The sequence below is a fragment of the Chaetodon trifascialis genome, chromosome 9, assembly GCF_039877785.1.
Source record: "Chaetodon trifascialis isolate fChaTrf1 chromosome 9, fChaTrf1.hap1, whole genome shotgun sequence".
NCBI classification, from domain to species: domain Eukaryota; kingdom Metazoa; phylum Chordata; class Actinopteri; order Chaetodontiformes; family Chaetodontidae; genus Chaetodon; species Chaetodon trifascialis.
Window position 1 is genome coordinate 6,542,392 of NC_092064.1, and position 17,255 is coordinate 6,559,646.

General features: G+C 43.0%; 2 protein-coding genes across 5 annotated transcripts in view; both read right to left on the reverse strand.

Annotated features, from left to right (window-relative positions):
• LOC139336076 (eukaryotic translation initiation factor 4 gamma 1-like) overlaps positions 1 to 5,712 on the reverse strand; it is a 39,651-nt gene extending 33,939 nt beyond the window's left edge. For 2 of the 4 annotated variants that reach the window (XM_070969954.1, XM_070969953.1), the window contains exon 1: positions 5,669 to 5,693. The gene's annotated coding sequence lies outside the window, so the exon portion shown is untranslated. Of the gene's footprint in view, positions 1 to 5,668 lie in introns of all 4 variants that reach the window. The other 2 variants (XM_070969952.1, XM_070969951.1) reach the window with 2 other exon arrangements.
• A 763-nt stretch (positions 5,713 to 6,475) lies between these two features.
• On the reverse strand, positions 6,476 to 16,939 carry psmd2 (proteasome 26S subunit ubiquitin receptor, non-ATPase 2). Its single transcript, XM_070970649.1, has 21 exons — positions 16,768 to 16,939; positions 15,730 to 15,786; positions 15,471 to 15,635; positions 15,007 to 15,128; positions 14,237 to 14,461; positions 13,971 to 14,129; positions 13,692 to 13,836; positions 12,336 to 12,396; positions 12,021 to 12,167; positions 11,741 to 11,847; positions 11,309 to 11,436; positions 11,024 to 11,111; positions 10,770 to 10,932; positions 10,433 to 10,534; positions 9,650 to 9,801; positions 9,421 to 9,504; positions 8,821 to 8,989; positions 8,528 to 8,622; positions 8,290 to 8,416; positions 8,019 to 8,137; positions 6,476 to 7,255 (listed from the first exon to the last, which is right to left on the reverse strand). The coding sequence occupies exons 1-21, from the start codon at positions 16,888 to 16,890 to the stop codon at positions 7,073 to 7,075; spliced, it is 2,721 nt and encodes a 906-aa protein (XP_070826750.1). The 5' UTR covers positions 16,891 to 16,939; the 3' UTR covers positions 6,476 to 7,072.
• Positions 16,940 to 17,255: the final 316 nt, after the last annotated feature.

A 17,255-nucleotide genomic window follows, 5' to 3' on the forward strand; every position in this document is an offset into this window, starting at 1 on the left:
AATTATCGGGGAACCAGGCATAATTTGAGGCTGTAATAAAGATTTGCAAAGAGAGGGTAAAATTAAATACCAATGAACAAACAGAACTGAAATGAACAAACAGCATGTACATGTTATTAAAATCATCATAGCCTCTAGCATATTAAATTCCTTCAACACAAACCATATTACACAGTATCTTTTTACATTAGGACTGCGACTAATGCCTCTTTTCAAGATCAGTTAATCTGTGGATTATTTTATTTGTGGCTTGATTAATTGTTTGGTCAATTAGCCATTAGACAAAAGCGAAAAATATCCATCGCAATTTCCAAGAGTCTCTAGTGATGTCATGAAACAACCCACATGCCAAATATATTCAATTTACTATAAAGCAAGACAAGGGAAAGCTCTGTTCACATTCTAGAAGGTGGAAACACAAAATGTTTGGCATTTTTTCCATGAAAATTAACTTAATCAATTATCAAAACAGTTGAATCATCTGTCAATCAATTAATTGATTAATCCATTCTTTGCCACAAGCTTGGCTTAACATTTTTTGTCATTATTTTAATTTCTGATGAATTTTGAATTTCTTTCGCTTTTAATATGGCCAATATATAATACCATTGTATTTTATCATAGGCAAACAACAACAATTTAATAATAATAACAAATGAGACAATTTCTGCAGTTTCTGAACAGAAAAAGACACACAAAGTTAATACTTCCTTGTGAGGAAAACTCAAGCGCAGTTTTCTGTTTTCTCCAAACCACTTAATTACTTCTGACATCGCTTTTGTCAATTACTGGTCCAGTGTATGATTCAGAGTTTCCTCATTTAATCCAATCACCTTTACAATACAATCCACATCCAAAAACATCTGCATAACGCACATAACAGTGTCTGTGACCTTAAAATGTTAAATGTCGACACATATAATACCACGTTAAACACGAGAATTTGTCCACTCGATGTCAAAACTGTGAGCTCTGCATTACTTATTTCTTGCACAATTATGGACAGCACTTTGTTGCTAAAATACAAATGACTCCTTGTGCGTCTAGGTGGAAGATTTCCGACCGAGAAGACTGACTGAATTCATTCTTCAACATGCAAGGTAACAGGCTGCTGAAACGCCACATCAGGTAGCTAAGTAGTGACATTCATGTACCAACACTATTTCTAAACTTATTATATTGTACCTTTGTAGCAGGTTTACAAACTTACACTGTTACAATCTTACAGTAATTTTTCCAACTCAGTGAACATGCTTTAGCTTACACCTCCTAGAGCAGGTTTTATTTTGTATCCACTGGCATGCATTCATTGGTTACTTTTACAATTGCATCACCTCTGAAATTTGTTTTGCTTTCAGTCTAAAGTGAACACACCTTGACACATAAATGCAGTTCTTTTACCAGAATGGCTGAAACTAGGTACACATTTTCGGACATAATACTGCCATCCCACTAACTTAAAGTTGATTTCCTGATTCCATTATAATCACACTCCTTAGGTTATACAGTTCTTGCGATAGTGTCATATTTGGTATTTATAGCTGAAGCCCACATTATCTCTGCCACTGGCACACTCATACACCCCCTTTCCCTGACACACACGCGCGCACAAGCAGCAGTGTAAAATGCCTGAGTCATGATGAATCAGGGTGTTTTTTCTTTTCTCAAAGAAGAGGAAATCACGCCGTAAAAATCGTTGCAATCACCACTGTCACCATGACTATATCGACACACAAACAAAAGAAGGCCAAAAGATAAATGATTTTAACTGAGCGAGGGTTTCCATACAGCCAGATGAAATCCCTAGCTTAGAGAGAAACTGACCAACAGACATCAATCGCAGGCTCATCCCCTGTACACTGCAGCCTTGGAGCTTGGAGAACGGTGGCAATATAAGTTAGAGTTAGAAAAGACTGTACAGAGGTGACAACAGTTCAAAGGCTCATAAACAGAAAGATTGTCAGACTGACGGTCTGGCTGGGAGATGAAATGCTGAGTAAACAGTCCCTGGGCTAAAAGAGGGTCTCAGACTAACAACCTAGACTGCCTCGCCGGCTTCACTCCTCTCAGCGGGAAACACAAACAAAACCTTTAGTTGTTTGGGGGAATGCTTTGCCCTGAAGAAGTGAGACGTGGCCGGCTTCTCCAACAACTATGGTGCCAGTGACACACACTCTGAAAATGAGTAATGAGACCAAATCATGGGAACAGTCTGCAGCATGAGAGTAGCAAAGAGGGGTACTGCAGAGGCCCTTGTTTTTGCAGGAATCTGTGTTTTAGGAGTTATGTGAGCTAACACAAAGCAGCCCCCACCTCACCTCACGCCACCCCCTAATCACACACAGTCCAGTCATTCGAGCTGGTCTGACATGCAGCACTGTGGAGATCCAGCCACCAGAACCACTGCTGCTGGCCCTCTGAGGAGAGGGGGAGACCATTTGCTAAAGTTTGCTAAAGAGGCTAGCTATCATGTCACCTATAAAGGGTGTAGTCACTGTGAGTTTTCCACTGTACACACAATCGAGATGCACTGTACCAACTGTTGTTAAATAACTGCTTGCTGACAATAGCCTTTGCCAGTACAATCTATGCTGAGAACTAAGCAAACTTTACTGCCTGGTGGCATGAGTGAAAAAAAAAAATACATGAGTCGCTGGCTTTATGAGTCCATGGCCTGCTGCAGATTTCAAGATACTTTGCAAATGTCACAAAAGACACTGTACATCATTACCTGGAAGAACTACTTATAATGCATTTCCACACACTGACTCCTGAACTTCTCCTAAAAGCTCATTACCCCATACCTATGCTTTCATTAACTCCTCTGTTATATACAGTTCACCAGCTCGCATGCTGTGATGGCAGTCTGTACCTGCCACAGAGCCACTGTGTTGGCAGTGGTAGTAATACAGTGACACAAAAAGCTCCAGTAGTGGCAGGCTTCACTTGTCTTGACTGGACACTGAACACTTAAACTGTGGAAAACTATAGCTTACATTTATCCCACAAGTCAGAACAAGGGGAGCAATGTGTCTGCTCTGTAAAGAGGTCTGCCCTTAATATGCACAGCCGACTCATTCTGATCACATTCATAACAACAAATCTTCACCTGTCAAATTTGTGGAGTTCTCATAAAGCTATAGCAAGAAATACTAAATAAAACATAGATTCTTTAGAAAACTGCTCTGCCACTGACACTAGCCAATACCTGCAACAAAACTGGTTTTCCATGCTCACATTTCCAACCATTAAGTCCAACCAGCAAATGTGGCTCCGGTCAAACACGTCAAGCCGAGAGTGATGTACAGTTTAGTTAAGCTCCAGTGACACAGGATCACACCAGCACAGCCTGTTCTGCTCCCCATCTTCTTGTGGTTAACTAACATGTTGCCAAAACCCACACATGACCAGACTCTAGGCTTTCAAGTTCCTCAACAGGAAGCTCAGTAGTGTCCTTATGTCAGGCAAACTGTGACAGCCTGACTCTGACAAGTCATTCATTTGTCCTGCATTGCACTTCTGCTATTGGTTTCATTTACTCTGACTAAATTATGCCTGAGATCACTTTATAATATTATCCAGGACTCACTAGTGGCAAAGAAAGATGAATGAACATCTGCCTTGAGTAGCTATATGGTGGCCGTTGACATTCATTGGAAACTGCATCCATTTTGGACCCACATTCTCAGCTGAGGTCACATGTCTGCAGTCCTCAACATCAGCCCCATGCCTGCCGCAGCAAGCAGGACGATGTGATCAACAAACGGCTTAAATATGAATAAACCAGCGATGTCATTCTCTACACTAACGATCTGACACAATGTCAGTGTCAGAAGACAGCTGCGACGCTCATACCAAGCTAACTATACCGGTGTCTCGTCTGCTTTAACTGTGGGACACTATTGCTATGACACAGGGGCGTGTCTGTCTGTCTACTCACACGCACAACGTAGAACAAAGACAGCTATTTGTAAGGGCTTATAACAAACACACACCTATCAAAGCCTCAGTCTTGCCAAAACACCAACAAATATGGGTGCGAGGACATGCTGCTGTATGTTGTGCTGTTAGCCATGTTGCTAACTTTCCTAGGCCCAATCTGGATTTACCACGTGGTTTCTCCTGCTATTGGCGCGATGTACACCCCAGCTGCCGGCTTCATGCCAGCCACACCTCAGCAGATATCGGTTAAGACAAGCATCTATTTCATGAAAAGCCAAAACATACCAAACACACGGCGCTTCAAGGAGTCCGCAGTGAAGACAAGCGTGACGGCGATCGTATCAATGAATGGGAATAGTAACCTAGATAACTGTCAAACTAAGGAGGTGGCTACTGGTTATTAGCTCGCACATTTGCATCCAATAGCTCAATATGCTGCTCACATTCAGTCACCAACTCTGCTTGAAAGCTTTAGCTAGGTATAAACACAGCATCGGTGCTGTCAACAATGTCGTGACAACATTGAGAAACGTTACTGTAACTAACGCTGGCCAGAATGACTCAGACACCTCCGTTTCATCTCGCCCAGTTTAACAGCAACATCATCACCACGAGAAGCCTACGTTTGCATTGCTGCATCACAAAGCGTGCTGTTTATTGGGAGATGCTGAAGGTAAATGCCATATTTACATATTCCGGAGTGGCATAAGTTCCATTACAACGACTAACCTGAAGACGCAGCGACCTGTCAAGCTGCTCAGCAAGGCCTTTATGAAGGTGTCACAGCCTTCAAAGTTCAAAACAACTGTCCTGTCAAAACAGTCTCCGGCCGTTTTTACCCTTCAATGTCTCAGAATTCCTTCATGCGTGATACAGCCTCAACATCGTTAGATATTTGACAGCATATACTGTCACATAGTTTTTGCCTGGGTCACCAGAGGACTGATGTCTGCTCGGTTCATGGACACAGACACAGAGCTGCATGAACGGGCGGACTGCTCACAACCAGATATTTGAACCACCATTACATACTTTGCCGCTGAAGAAAAATGGTTTCAGATTGCTGGCACCAACGTTACATGCCCATCACATGGTTTCAGGTGTCAGGTTATCAGTTGTTTATCAATAACAATCACAACTGTCAACAGACATTTCTTTACATACATCCAGGAGAACACAAGCTCCACCACTCTCTGCAAGGAGTCTGACAAGTGGGCAACACACAAGTAGTTTGATTTAACCCACTGCCACATATATAGCCCACTGTGTAGCTAGCTAACAAACGTTTGGATAGCCAGCAGCATAAATTATGTTAACCGGCGAAAACAACAGCATTGTGATGCGACAGTCTGTTTGTCGAGTGCCTTGTTTAATAAATTACACATAATACAACATGCTTTTAAACGTCACACGAGTAAGAGTCATCTTGGATGTCTCAGAGTATTAGCTTGCTAGCTGAACTAGCTAAAGTGAAGAAAGAACACCCACGTCGCATTAGCATGGAATGCTAGCAACCAGCTAGCTAGCTAATCCCTGAAAACACAGCAGGAACATCACTCAGCAGCAACCACTGAAGAAAGTCACCACAGCTAGGTATATCTCCAGACTAAAAGGCGAAACAAACGCTTAAATATCCTTCCTGAGTCCCTACGTAACAGTGACTTGACACTTATCTGAAAACTTGAGCATTTTAATAAAGAATTTAGCTCAGGACCACTGCCGTTACCTTTCTCTCCTTGAGTCCGCAGAGCCGGACGGACGGAAAATCTTCCCGGAAGCCGGTAGCTCGGTAATTCCGGCAAAATCCCATCACGTGAAAGTTTCCCAGTAGTCGCGTTCTATGCTGTATTAACTGTTTTCAAATGGTTTGTGACCCGAGTTATCGACATTGTGTTTGTACTTGCGTAACACGCTTAGAGACGTTTTAACATTTTAATGTTATCCAAAACAATTCAACTTTCTCCTAAGGCCGAGCTCCCATTTTTATGCAGATACAAATGAGGAACGTTTCATGTAAGTTTACTTAGGTGAAATGAAACATTGCCACTTTCTGTGAATTGCTCCAACAATTGTTAGAATTGTTAAATTATAATTAGATTCAATCATTATAGGTCAAATAATTACTCTGCAAAGAGCAAGTAGAAAAGTCATTTAAAATACATTCAGGGGACAACTGTGATGACAAGGGGCTCCACCTGATTCATGCATGCTTAGGAAGAGAAAACCCATGTATAACAAGTGTATATTGCAGATTTATATCAATGTATACAATATAGTATGGCATCAGTTCCCTTCACAAATAGACACACTCATACCAGTGTATATATTTGTATGTACAGAATACATACAAATGTGTATGGTAGCAAAGATTTCATTCCCCTAGTTGGCATCTGTAAAACCGTGATGACAGCTCCTCATTGAGGAGAACCTGCAGCCCGTTTCATTTGGATGAGAGCACTTGTGAGTAAATTATGAGACAGCCACAACATTCTTGACACCTAAATCAACATAAGACATAGCCATCACATTTCCACCATGTGGATCTGAGTTTTTATTTTTGATTCAATCTTTTACAGTACTGTAACAAAAACCAAAACAAAAAGAAACAGAAGAAAAACATGATGAAGAATACATACTTTCAAATGCTCTAATTACAAAAGATGACTGAGGATGTAAGTACTGGGGGGGGGAAACACATTTGAAGTAATGATGTTGTTATTCATTTACTGATGACATATGCGGGAGGATGGCGAGCAGTTCCCACACTGAACTGGCCCCGGGTCAGTCGAACAGCTGGTTCAGTACATGTGGGAGAGGAGGATCAAAATTAGAGCAATGAGGGAAGGAAACCATCTATGTAGAGTGGATGAGGTCCCAGGTTTACCCTCCCTGTGTCATCCCAGTCCAATTAACCAGACCCCAACCATCCATTTTTAATGAGTGTTGGAGCTGGGCCACAGACGGCAGTGAGAAGACACAGCAAGGCAGAAGGATAGGCCTGCTTTGCTCTTTTCAGCCATGCAATAAACTACTAAATATAACAACTGCCAAGAGCCATGGAGGGCTACCCTTACAGATGGAACAAGAGGCCTGCAAGAATATTTTTTTTTGCAGGGGGTCAGCGGGCAGTCTAGGTTTCATAGTTGGGGTTCTTGCTGAGGATCACAAAGCCCTCCAGGATGGGGGTGACGGGGAGGTACTCCTCTGTGGCCAGCTCTGCCCTCTCTCCGTGAGCCAGTAACACGGGCGTGGTGTGGGTCTGGAAACCTGTGATGGCCTTTGGCTTACCTGCCTGGCCCACAACATCCACAGCCTGTGGACAGATGACACAAACAAACCTTTAGACCTGAGTCCACAACTCCTCCTTCATTTCTTAACAACAGGTTTATTTTGGCTGAACACATCAACGGCCTGATGTTGGTCTGCATTCCAACATCTAACACAGAGAAGAAGAGTTCTATATTTTGGGAGGCAGGGGGAAACAACTAGTCTGGCTCTGTCAAATTAACAGGCGATATCTCGTTTGTTTAATCCACAGAAAAACACCAAGCTGTGGTTTTATGGGAAGATCTGCACCAAAATGTTCCTTGGCTGGTCACGCTGACTTTCTGAAGTATGGTAGTTGCTTAGCAACCGAGTGATGACGACAACAAGATATAACATGTTCAGATAAGATGAGATGAAATAGAACTTTTTATTTCTGAGGGAAATGAATGAGCATTAGAGGTGCTGGTAGGTGGATGTTGTTCCTTATGGAAAGAAACTTGCATTAACAAGTGATCTCATGATTAAGTTGAAGTTCTAAGATTTCCCATGAATGCATCTTCAACTGCTGTCTAAATAGAGGAAACAAGAAATCCTAAAACAAATTGTTTGGGCAGGGAAAGAAACTTAATTTTTGACAACTATGAGTGTAGAAATGTCCCGTTTTGTTTGAAGCGTGATACTTCATACTTGGTTTGTAAAGTTATTTTAAATATACATAATATTCCTTAACTTGCAATACACAATAGTTGGACAGTAGCAGAATTTCTTCAAATGTTTCAGAGTAATTGTACTAATTTTCCAAACTTCACCTGTCCAACTCTGACGGACACGGGCAGCGGTCGTAGCTCCTCATCGAAGGTGACCAGCATACGTGGCTGCATGGCTGCTACCAGGCCGTACAGGATGTAGTGAGATTTGCCCAAGATTACTGCAATACACACAGTGAACAGCAGGGAGAATATTGACACAGGGAAATCACAGACGCAGTACAAACTCCAAACCATTACACAGAAATGGACTATGCTAAGTGTGTGGAAGCAGAAAGCTGAGGCAAGGGCAGCAGGAGGAAAATGAACTGACTGTTCTTGACATCGAGGAAGGAAACAAGCACGGTGAGCAGTCCAGCCACGGCGACCTGACTCATCAGCTGCCTGTCGCTATGGTAGGGACAGAGTGTCAGTGTGCCTTTGCCCAGGTGAGTCAGACCCTGCGGAGGCAATAACATGAGAGAGTCAATAGTGGCTGATGTACGCACATACACACTTTCCCAAAAGTTCATTTGCGACTGGTACAGAGTGCCTTTTGTGTTGCCACCCACCTGAGCCAGTCGGACCATGAAGAGATTGTTGGGGTCTTTGGCATGATACTGGGCCAGCTGCCGCAGCATGGCGGCCAGGCGGGCGTTATTTGTGCCTGTGAAAGCGGAAAAAATGAAGAGCCTGTTAAGTATATGGAGGACATTAACACCAGAGGCACTCCCTGAGGAGGTGGCACTGTATCACTGAAAATTCATTTACAGTTAAAAGCAAAGCAACACTTGTATAGTGGTTTAGTATAGGTACAGTCATTAACACACAGTTACCATCGTTATATTATCTGAACCAGACTTACCACTGCCCACCATGCCCATGGCAAAGATGGAATTGTGGGACACCTCGGGGTCAGCATCATGCGAAAACTTGCTGAGAGTGTCCAAGATGTTCAACCGAGGGTTGGACACAGAGATGAGAGCCAGAGCCAGGGGTACTGCTCGCCTCAGAGTGGGCTCACCATAACGCAGCTGATGACATGAATAAACAGAGAGTGAGAGTTTAAGATGGTGTATATACATCACCAGGACTCAAAGATAAGGGACAATCTGACTCTTGTTATCTAATTGCCTACTTAAAGCTATCACACCCAACAAAAGAGGAATCTGTGATTCTACGATCTTAGTTTGATTCATTAAAGACATCAGGATGAGTAAGAACACAGTAACCAATGACACATCGTGACAGAGTAAAGACAGAGGAGACAATATATGGAGCAGGATCAAAAGAAGGACTGATGGTGAAGTCTGAAAATATGAAAGCACTGTTCCCTCAAGGCAACCAGACAAAAATGACCCTTTAAGAACAGCCTGAGAGGAAGGAAGAGTGTGATCAAAAGAATATCAAAAATAAAAAAGGAAAGAAAATAAATAGAAAACTGAGAGTAAGCAGTGCTACTGACCAGGTGTCCAAATGTCCGCAGAGCCATTTCAGAACCAATCTCCTCCCCCATGGCAATGAGGGCAATACCGAGAACAGCTACCCCCTGAGAGGGAAAATAAATCCATAAATCAACCGTTTTCTCCTTTTTCCCCACAATACAAAACTTCACAAGCATCCATAATACAGCTGATAAAGGAAGTGTACTGGTGAATAATTGATGACTGAGGATAATCGTGGTAAGAAGTTACCTGGTGGGAGCCCATGTCAGCAGAAGTCTCCTTCTTATCTTTGTCCTTCTTATCCTTCTTGTCCTTGTCATCCTCCTTTTCCTTCTCCTTGGCTTCGTAGTGCTCACTGCAGATATGGAGAAGCTGCTGCACCTTCAGCACATTACCAGAACCTGAGAGGGAGGCGGGGGCAGATCATCACAGTGAGTTATAGCTGTTTTGGGGATTTGAAGATTAAAATCAGCAGATACTGCACTACAGGTAGACCCGTGTCTGGTTGGCTTATACAGAAGTGAATACTTGCAGCTATTGAATGACTGACACCTGCATGTGAGCAAACAATGGTTTTGGAATGGACGAACAATAGCTGGGTTTCCATCCAAATGTATCACACATTTCAACTTTGAGGCAATAAAATGCAAATGATTGCTTGTTTCCATCCACTACAGTTATGCCATGATTAAGAGTTGGTTCATCGAGATAAGCAGTGGGTGGCGCCAATTCTCCACTCAGAACAGCATTACACCATTGCAGAAGAAGAGGGTGTAATAAGATGAGGTAATTAAGAGCACCAGGCCATAGAAACACAGCATTTGCTATTTCATGTGTTAATGTAAGGAAGGTTATATCAGATCTGTGTAGAGTGATGAGATGTTATAATCTGCAGCTTCTTCTCTTGAAGGGAAACAGCTCATGTGAGATCAGAAGTTATTCAAATTTTTGGTTTCCACCAACCTTCTCTAATGCCGTACTTGAAAAAGCACATTAAATAATGTTAAAGGAAACTCGGCTCATGTGACTGACCTGCGTATGCACAGATGTCCACTAGTGTGTTGGCAAAGCTGCGGAAAGGTTCAGGTACGACCTGCAGAGCTGCCAGGGTCGTCTCAATCGCCTCTCCTTTACCTGCGGACGATGAAGAACAACCAGGAGAGTTAGAGCAGCTAAATGACAACAGAAGAAAAGACACAGTGTCAGAGGAATTGACGGATCTTGACCTACACAGGTGTAGAAAAAGCTGTCACACGTCACATATTGTATTACTTTGGTTTGTTCTCCTTTGCCACCGCAGCTCTGTCCCACTGTCTGGAACTATGTTAAGTGATTAGTCATTCTGAGGCCTGTGGCTGCACATGCGTACCCAGGTGGTTGAGTCCCAGGCCTAAAGGCAACCAGCGGGCATACGAGTCCTTCAGCTCCTGTTCATTCTTCTCCATAATGGTCTGGACGATTGTGGAGGTCACGTCGCCGTTACAAGATCCTACAGCGATCATACCGCACGCCAGCGCCGTCACTCCAACCACCTGCAGGTCAAACACACACACTCGAATGCTGCTAAAGACAAATGTATGCGGAGTGAGAAGACCATTTAGATGCAAAACAAGACATGCATACCTCCATGCTGGATTTGGAGTCTCCCATGACAGGGAGAAGCAGAGAGAGGACATCTTCCCTGTTGGAGCCAGCGTAGGCCAAGCCCAGTCTGAAACCAGGACAAGGATCAAGACACACATGTCATCAGAGGATATCATCATTGATCCCCAGAGGAGACATTAAGGTGTTAAACAGCAGGAGAAACGACAGAGAAAACCAATAAACTGAAAAAGACACATAGAAAGAACCTGTATAATTTAGAAAATGTCCTTGTACATATGCTCAAATATTTTATTTTCTCCTCACCCAAAGATGGCTCCTATCCGCATGATGTTGCTGTTGTGGAGGACGTAGTCAGACAGCAAGGCGAGGGCCGGGTCACACTCGTTCCTCACACCTGAATTGACAATGCCACAGGCCAGGAGAGCGCCAGACTGTGAAGAGAGAGACGGCGCAGGTGTTAGAAACACAAGGAAGACAGATTTTCCTCCTGGATAACTCACAGAAGAGTCATAACAGAATAGATTATAGCTGTTCAAAATGTCAAGTTAAAGACTCAGAGAGGAGGCAGCCCTGACAGAGGAGTAGTCGAGTCAATACAATCAATTACATTAACTTTAAGCTAATATGATGTGACATTATTTGACTGATGGCGTGTTGAGTATCCCATTGAGAAACTGCAGCAGTGGTGCAGAACAGTAGAAGATGTTGACTGTAATCTATGAGCCTGATGTTTACCTTGATGTAGTCCTCAGAAGAATAGAGATATTTGTCAATCTGGGTCAAGCCGCCGTCCACATCCCATAGCAGGATCATACCCAGGGAGGCAGCAGCGCTCAACATACCTGAGGACGTTTATATCACCTTTAGTCACTGAATACTCCCATAATATGCAAATCCAACATAAAAGAAATCATCATGAATAGGTAGGTGTCAATATATCAGCTCAGTGAGTAAAATGGCTGGAGGGCCTATTTGGTCTACTTCTACTAGTGTACTTGTGTGTGTTTTCTTTTACCATGGTCCTTGTTCTTGTACAGCCATTTGTTGCCGTCGTCTGTGAGCAGCTTGTCCTGTCCAAAGGCTGCGTTGACAAAGCCGTTCACGAAGGAAGATGCTAAGTTCATGCGAGCAGAGTCCACCTGGGAGCCACTGCCTCCAAATCCTGTCACACACAGCAGAGAGGTCACACATAAAGCCAAGCAATGGACGAGCAGTAACCCTGAGTTTCAGTCTGTGTGCCGCGGCGGCCGGCGAATCACAAAACACAGCTGCCATCCTGACTTTACGTGAGATGATGCAACATACACACAACCTGCAGATATGGACTCACTGTTGTTTTCCAGGTGTGTTTTGTAGATGTCATCTGGCACTTTGGGTTCCATGATGTCCAACTGCGGAGGAGAAGACACAGTAAAAAAAAGTGTCAGGCGACGGAAGTCATTTTGTGCTTTTCATTCACCGCTGCTTCCATTCACTTGTCTTTTTCACAGCCTTACAGTGATTCTGCCTCTCATTTTCTGCACTCTCTTCAAACTATTTAGTGTTTTCACATCATCATAAATCATTAAACGGCTCTCTTCCATTTCAGCTCACTCTGATCTTCAACCTCTCTGCACACATCCAAGGCCCTTGTGTTCCCACTGCCTTCTTTATGTTTGTTAACAGGAAGCACAGCGCTCAGGGTTACGGCACAGATTTCATCCAGCATTAGGGACACGCAGATCTGACACTCAACACTTATTAATTGGATCTGGTATCACTCGTGGCATAACAATCTACACATTTTACTGTCAGTGTCAGTTTAAAGTTCAGTGTTTCCATCAGTTAGTCATTCAGGTTTCATTTCCACAGCGTCTCTGGCATGATGTTACTCAATACAAATACACTTACTTACATAAAAAATAATTCACTAGAGCATCTGAAGACAGAAAGTTGGATCAGTGCATCCCTAATGACTGTTTCATCACATTATTTCTCGAACATCCATGTCTGCTTTTCTATGTAAAAATGGGCTGACTAGAAAATATGTCTTTCTAAAGACGGACAAAATTGCCCTGGATTTGTAATTTGCCGTTTACTCCTGAGAAATAGGTTTAATATGATTCATTCAAGGCAGGGCTGTGCGATATGGAGAAGAAGACGCTGTGATAACTTTGAGTTTGCTGTCGATGTTTTAAGCACAGGAATGTGTTTAGACTGTAATACAGTCAAAAATGTGTCCCCATTGTTCGATGTGTAAGAAAAGAGAAATTTCTGACTATCTTCATCTATAATGCTCGTGAACAGTCATGACAATAATTTGCATATAAGTATTTAAGTTCGCATTCTCTGGCATGAAACAACTCTGTATTGATCCCATGCCTACAGCTGTTTCACAGCAGCATCTGCTTGGATCACACTATACTAAGTTAAGTGACCCATTGAATTACTATTAACAGAAGCCTAAACTTAGGTTTTTGTTTATCCTCTGTGCTTTTTGTAACAGTCAAACATCTCAGACCTTTGTGATATGCAGCCCTGGAAGTGACTCATCAGCAGACAAGCTTGCCAAAAATGTCTGCTGAATAAATATGAACTAGGACATGTATTAATTACGAGACATATTAAATAACTTTCAAATCCAGCAAATTCCTAATTTGCCTTCCAAATCAACAGTTTAGCCCTCAGCGTCCTTCATGTCTCTTACCTCTCTCGCTAGGGCCAAGAAGTTGCTGTTGAGCTGCACATTGGACATGATCTCTGTCAAGTCTTCGTAGTCCTCTACGTCCTCGTTGAGCTCCAGGAACATACCGTGGCGACCCAGCATGAAGGCCATCTGCTTCTGAATAACTCTGCAAGGCAAAGAGAGTTTGTTTTTCATACGCTATCCACTCTGACAGAGGGAGGCCGTGCAATACAAGGAGAGAGCACATATGAACAGGATCAGCCAACAGGTAGCCGGTGGCAGTGTTTTTATAGTCCTTACATGTCTTTGCAGGATGTGAAGATGTTTTCTACCAGCTCCACGTCGTTGAGCATCAGGGCCAAGCGCAGGGCCTCTGGATAACGGTTGAACTTCCTGAAGATGTTCAGGGCACATCGGAGCAGCGCTGAGTTTTCTGGCTCAGGGACGTAACTCACACAGCTGGTGGAGCGATGCAGGCAGTTAGGAGTTGAAATGGATGTATTTCAAAGACATGTACATCCTGCTAAATAACAGGCTTTGTGTTTTCTCAGCAAACCTGAACACACCTCGTGAGGTACAGGCAGACTTTGCCATAGGCGTTTTCATCGATGTAGTCCTCCAGCATGTCCAGTCTCTCAATCTCCATCAGCAGGTCGCAGGCCTCATGCTCAGCATTGTGGGCCATGTTGTAGGGCACGATCTCCTTCACTAGTTTAAGCAGCGTCTCCTGCTGCGTCTTGTCATTCTCCTCCACCTCCTGCCACTCTTTGGCCACCTCACCGGCCAGGTGCCTAGAGGGCAACAGACAGAAAGGGTAAGCAACCAAGAGATGAAGCAACAGCAGATACAGTAGAATCTGACCTAAGACGTTCGGATGTCCTGTTTTCAATCAAAGGAAAGGTTTTTGTACCACAAAAATCAATCGTTTCCTTATTCAGCCTGAACTTTATCCCGTACACACACAACAGGTCGCACAGTGGCACTGTACTCTGTTAGTGGATCAAATGGAATCAATCTCCTTTTCCACACAAAACATTTCATTTGTTGTGACATGATTCATTAAAAGGCTCTATAGAGAGCCCCAGCTTCTGACCTGCTATAGTTTTCATTGATCAGTAACATTTCTCAAAGGCTTCTTTAATTTTTCTGTATGAAAATCTAAAACATAATTCCTATCTTAAAGCACATAAACTATTGTAGCAGCATTATACAGGTAGATTTTTCTATTGATTTGACAGTGAACCAAATCACATAAACAAAAAACACCAGTAAAGAACCTCTGCAACCACAAGAGAGTAGCATGTCTGGTTGCTGGTGATGCCGAGTCATGTCTTACCTGACATATTCATGTCCCCAGGAGGCCAGCTCTTCCTGGGAGCCGAGCAGACGATACTTCAGACACTCCCTCTCACCACTCATGGTCATGGCCAGCACCGACACCACATCAGCACAGAAACGCTGCAAATACAAACACCACACAGAATGTGAACTTGAGGTTTTTAGTCAAGACTGGAGCTGCAACTATTAGTTATTTCATTGATTAGTCGACTGTCAGAACGCTGATCTGCAACCATGCTGATAATCCATTCATTGTTGAGGTCAATTGATAATTTAGACTCAAACAATTGGTAAATAATATAGAGACAGGACACAGGATTGCCATACTCATCACTCTACTTTTCTTTGTGTATAAAGATAAAGTGCAGTACTTTCCTGATGGTGATTCTACTGAAAAGTTGGGGGAAAAAGTGTGCCCGTGCATGAATTTTCAAAAAGTCTGGTAGCACAGTAGAGCCTGACCTTGTTCTCTCCAGGAGCCATGCCCTCATAGATCTCTTTGAGCTTGCCGTAGTGTGGGCGCAGGAATTTGAGGGGCTTGGGTACGGACGTCATGGAGGTGGTTGAGGAGCGGATTTGTCTGCGCAGCTCTTCCAGTGCAGGACGGTACAAGGCTGTGTTCTTCTCCTGCCAATGTGGAGAAAAATGTGAGTTTTCTGCCTACTAAGGACTCTCACACCCTAACATACAAAGAATAAATAAATAAAAATCTAATACTTACACCCAGTCTCTCCACCATCATCTCCAGGTCCTCTTGTAACTGCTTGTCTTCTTCTGACTGAAAAGTGGTGACCAATGACAATGACATTATCTGTTATTAACAATCAAAATCATGCATATTGTCATATTGTCAACTGTCCTACACAACTAGGAAGAAAAAGTACCACCTAAATGATGCAGATTTCTATTCTACCAGCTACTTCACAATGTATTCATAATGCAGATCTCCCAATATAACAGTAGATGCTAGACTCTTATAACCTATTGTTTATCAAACCGACTTCAGGCCCCAAAAGCACTTTATTTTAATTACATTCCAACAATTGGTATTAGTGTATTCTGACACCTTTAAACTCATGAGTGTACCTTTGTACGGTGATAGCACCGCGTGAACTACTTACGAATGTTGTTACACAAGGCATAAACAAGACAGCAAAAATGTCCATATTTGCACTGAATTTCACACGGCTGTCCAGTAGCTAAGAGGGTTATACCATATTTTGTGACCCAAATACTGCAGGACGCCTACCAAGCAATCGCGTAAAATCCTACATCTGGCCACAGAACATGGTAGATCACCAGAACAAAATAATGCGACTGGTGACACAGCGTTAGCTCCAGAGGGCTAACTGATACAAGCCAAACCAGTCCGTTGTAACAGTCAGGTTGGTGGCTAGCTGAATGTGCTAGCACGTTAGGGAGAAAAGCTACCATTGATGACAGCACAGACAGCAGCGATAACAACTAGTAAGCTAACGTTAGCTAGGCTAGGCTAGGCTAGGCTAAAGTTAGCTAACTGTGCGAGCACATCAGGACAATTTATTAGGACAACGAAATTCAAATAAGTCAAATTGCGGATGCTTTATTTGAGAAGGCATTTTAACGTACTGGACTGTCCGTCAGTCTTCGATCTTGAATGGCAATGACTTCGGCCTGCTCAACCATGTTGTCACAGCGGCAGTGACTAAGGCAAAATAACACCTATGGCTCATGTATCGTTATTTAGCGCAATTTTCAATGAGAAAAATACCCAACCTACCAATTCTTGCTCCTCTTTCTTATCCTTATCCTTCCCCGAGGGCTGTTGCCCCTTTTCCTTGTCTTTCTCCTTCTCATCGGTCTTTTCGGGCTGTTTTTTCTCTTTGTTTTTTGCCTCCTCCATAGTAGCGGTTCTATGAACTGTCGGCTAGCAAACGGAACTGGGGAGGACTGTGAGCGGACCGCTTCTTCTCCAGTTTGGAAAATGTTTCGTGATTTCTCTTTACCGCCCCTGCTGGTGGTGGTGATTTCCTATGAGCGTTTGGGGTACTTCAAGTCCTGCAAAACACGAAGAGACCTCTGATCGACATAACAGCGTCAAAGTTAAAATAAAAAAGCAAGTTTAAAGCCCAAAAGAAAACTACAGTTTTGAGTTGTAATTAACTAGAATATTCACGCATCCACGTTTTGAGTGATACCCCTGAAGCCATATTAAACGCTGTAGTGTCAAGTACGCACATTCAGCTATATTTGTGTCAATAGATATTG

Excerpts from the sequence above, each read along its gene's own strand:
- psmd2 (XM_070970649.1), bottom strand. The coding sequence starts at position 16,890 with ATGGAGGAGGCAAAAAACAAAGAGAAAAAACAGCCCGAAAAGACCGAT. Across the intron at positions 15,787-16,767 it reads AGAAAGAGGAGCAAGAATTG|TCAGAAGAAGACAAGCAGTT; the intron begins GTAGGTTGGGTA and ends ACCACTTTTCAG. Across the intron at positions 11,848-12,020 it reads GTACAAGAACAAGGACCATG|GTATGTTGAGCGCTGCTGCC; the intron begins GTAAAAGAAAAC and ends AAACGTCCTCAG.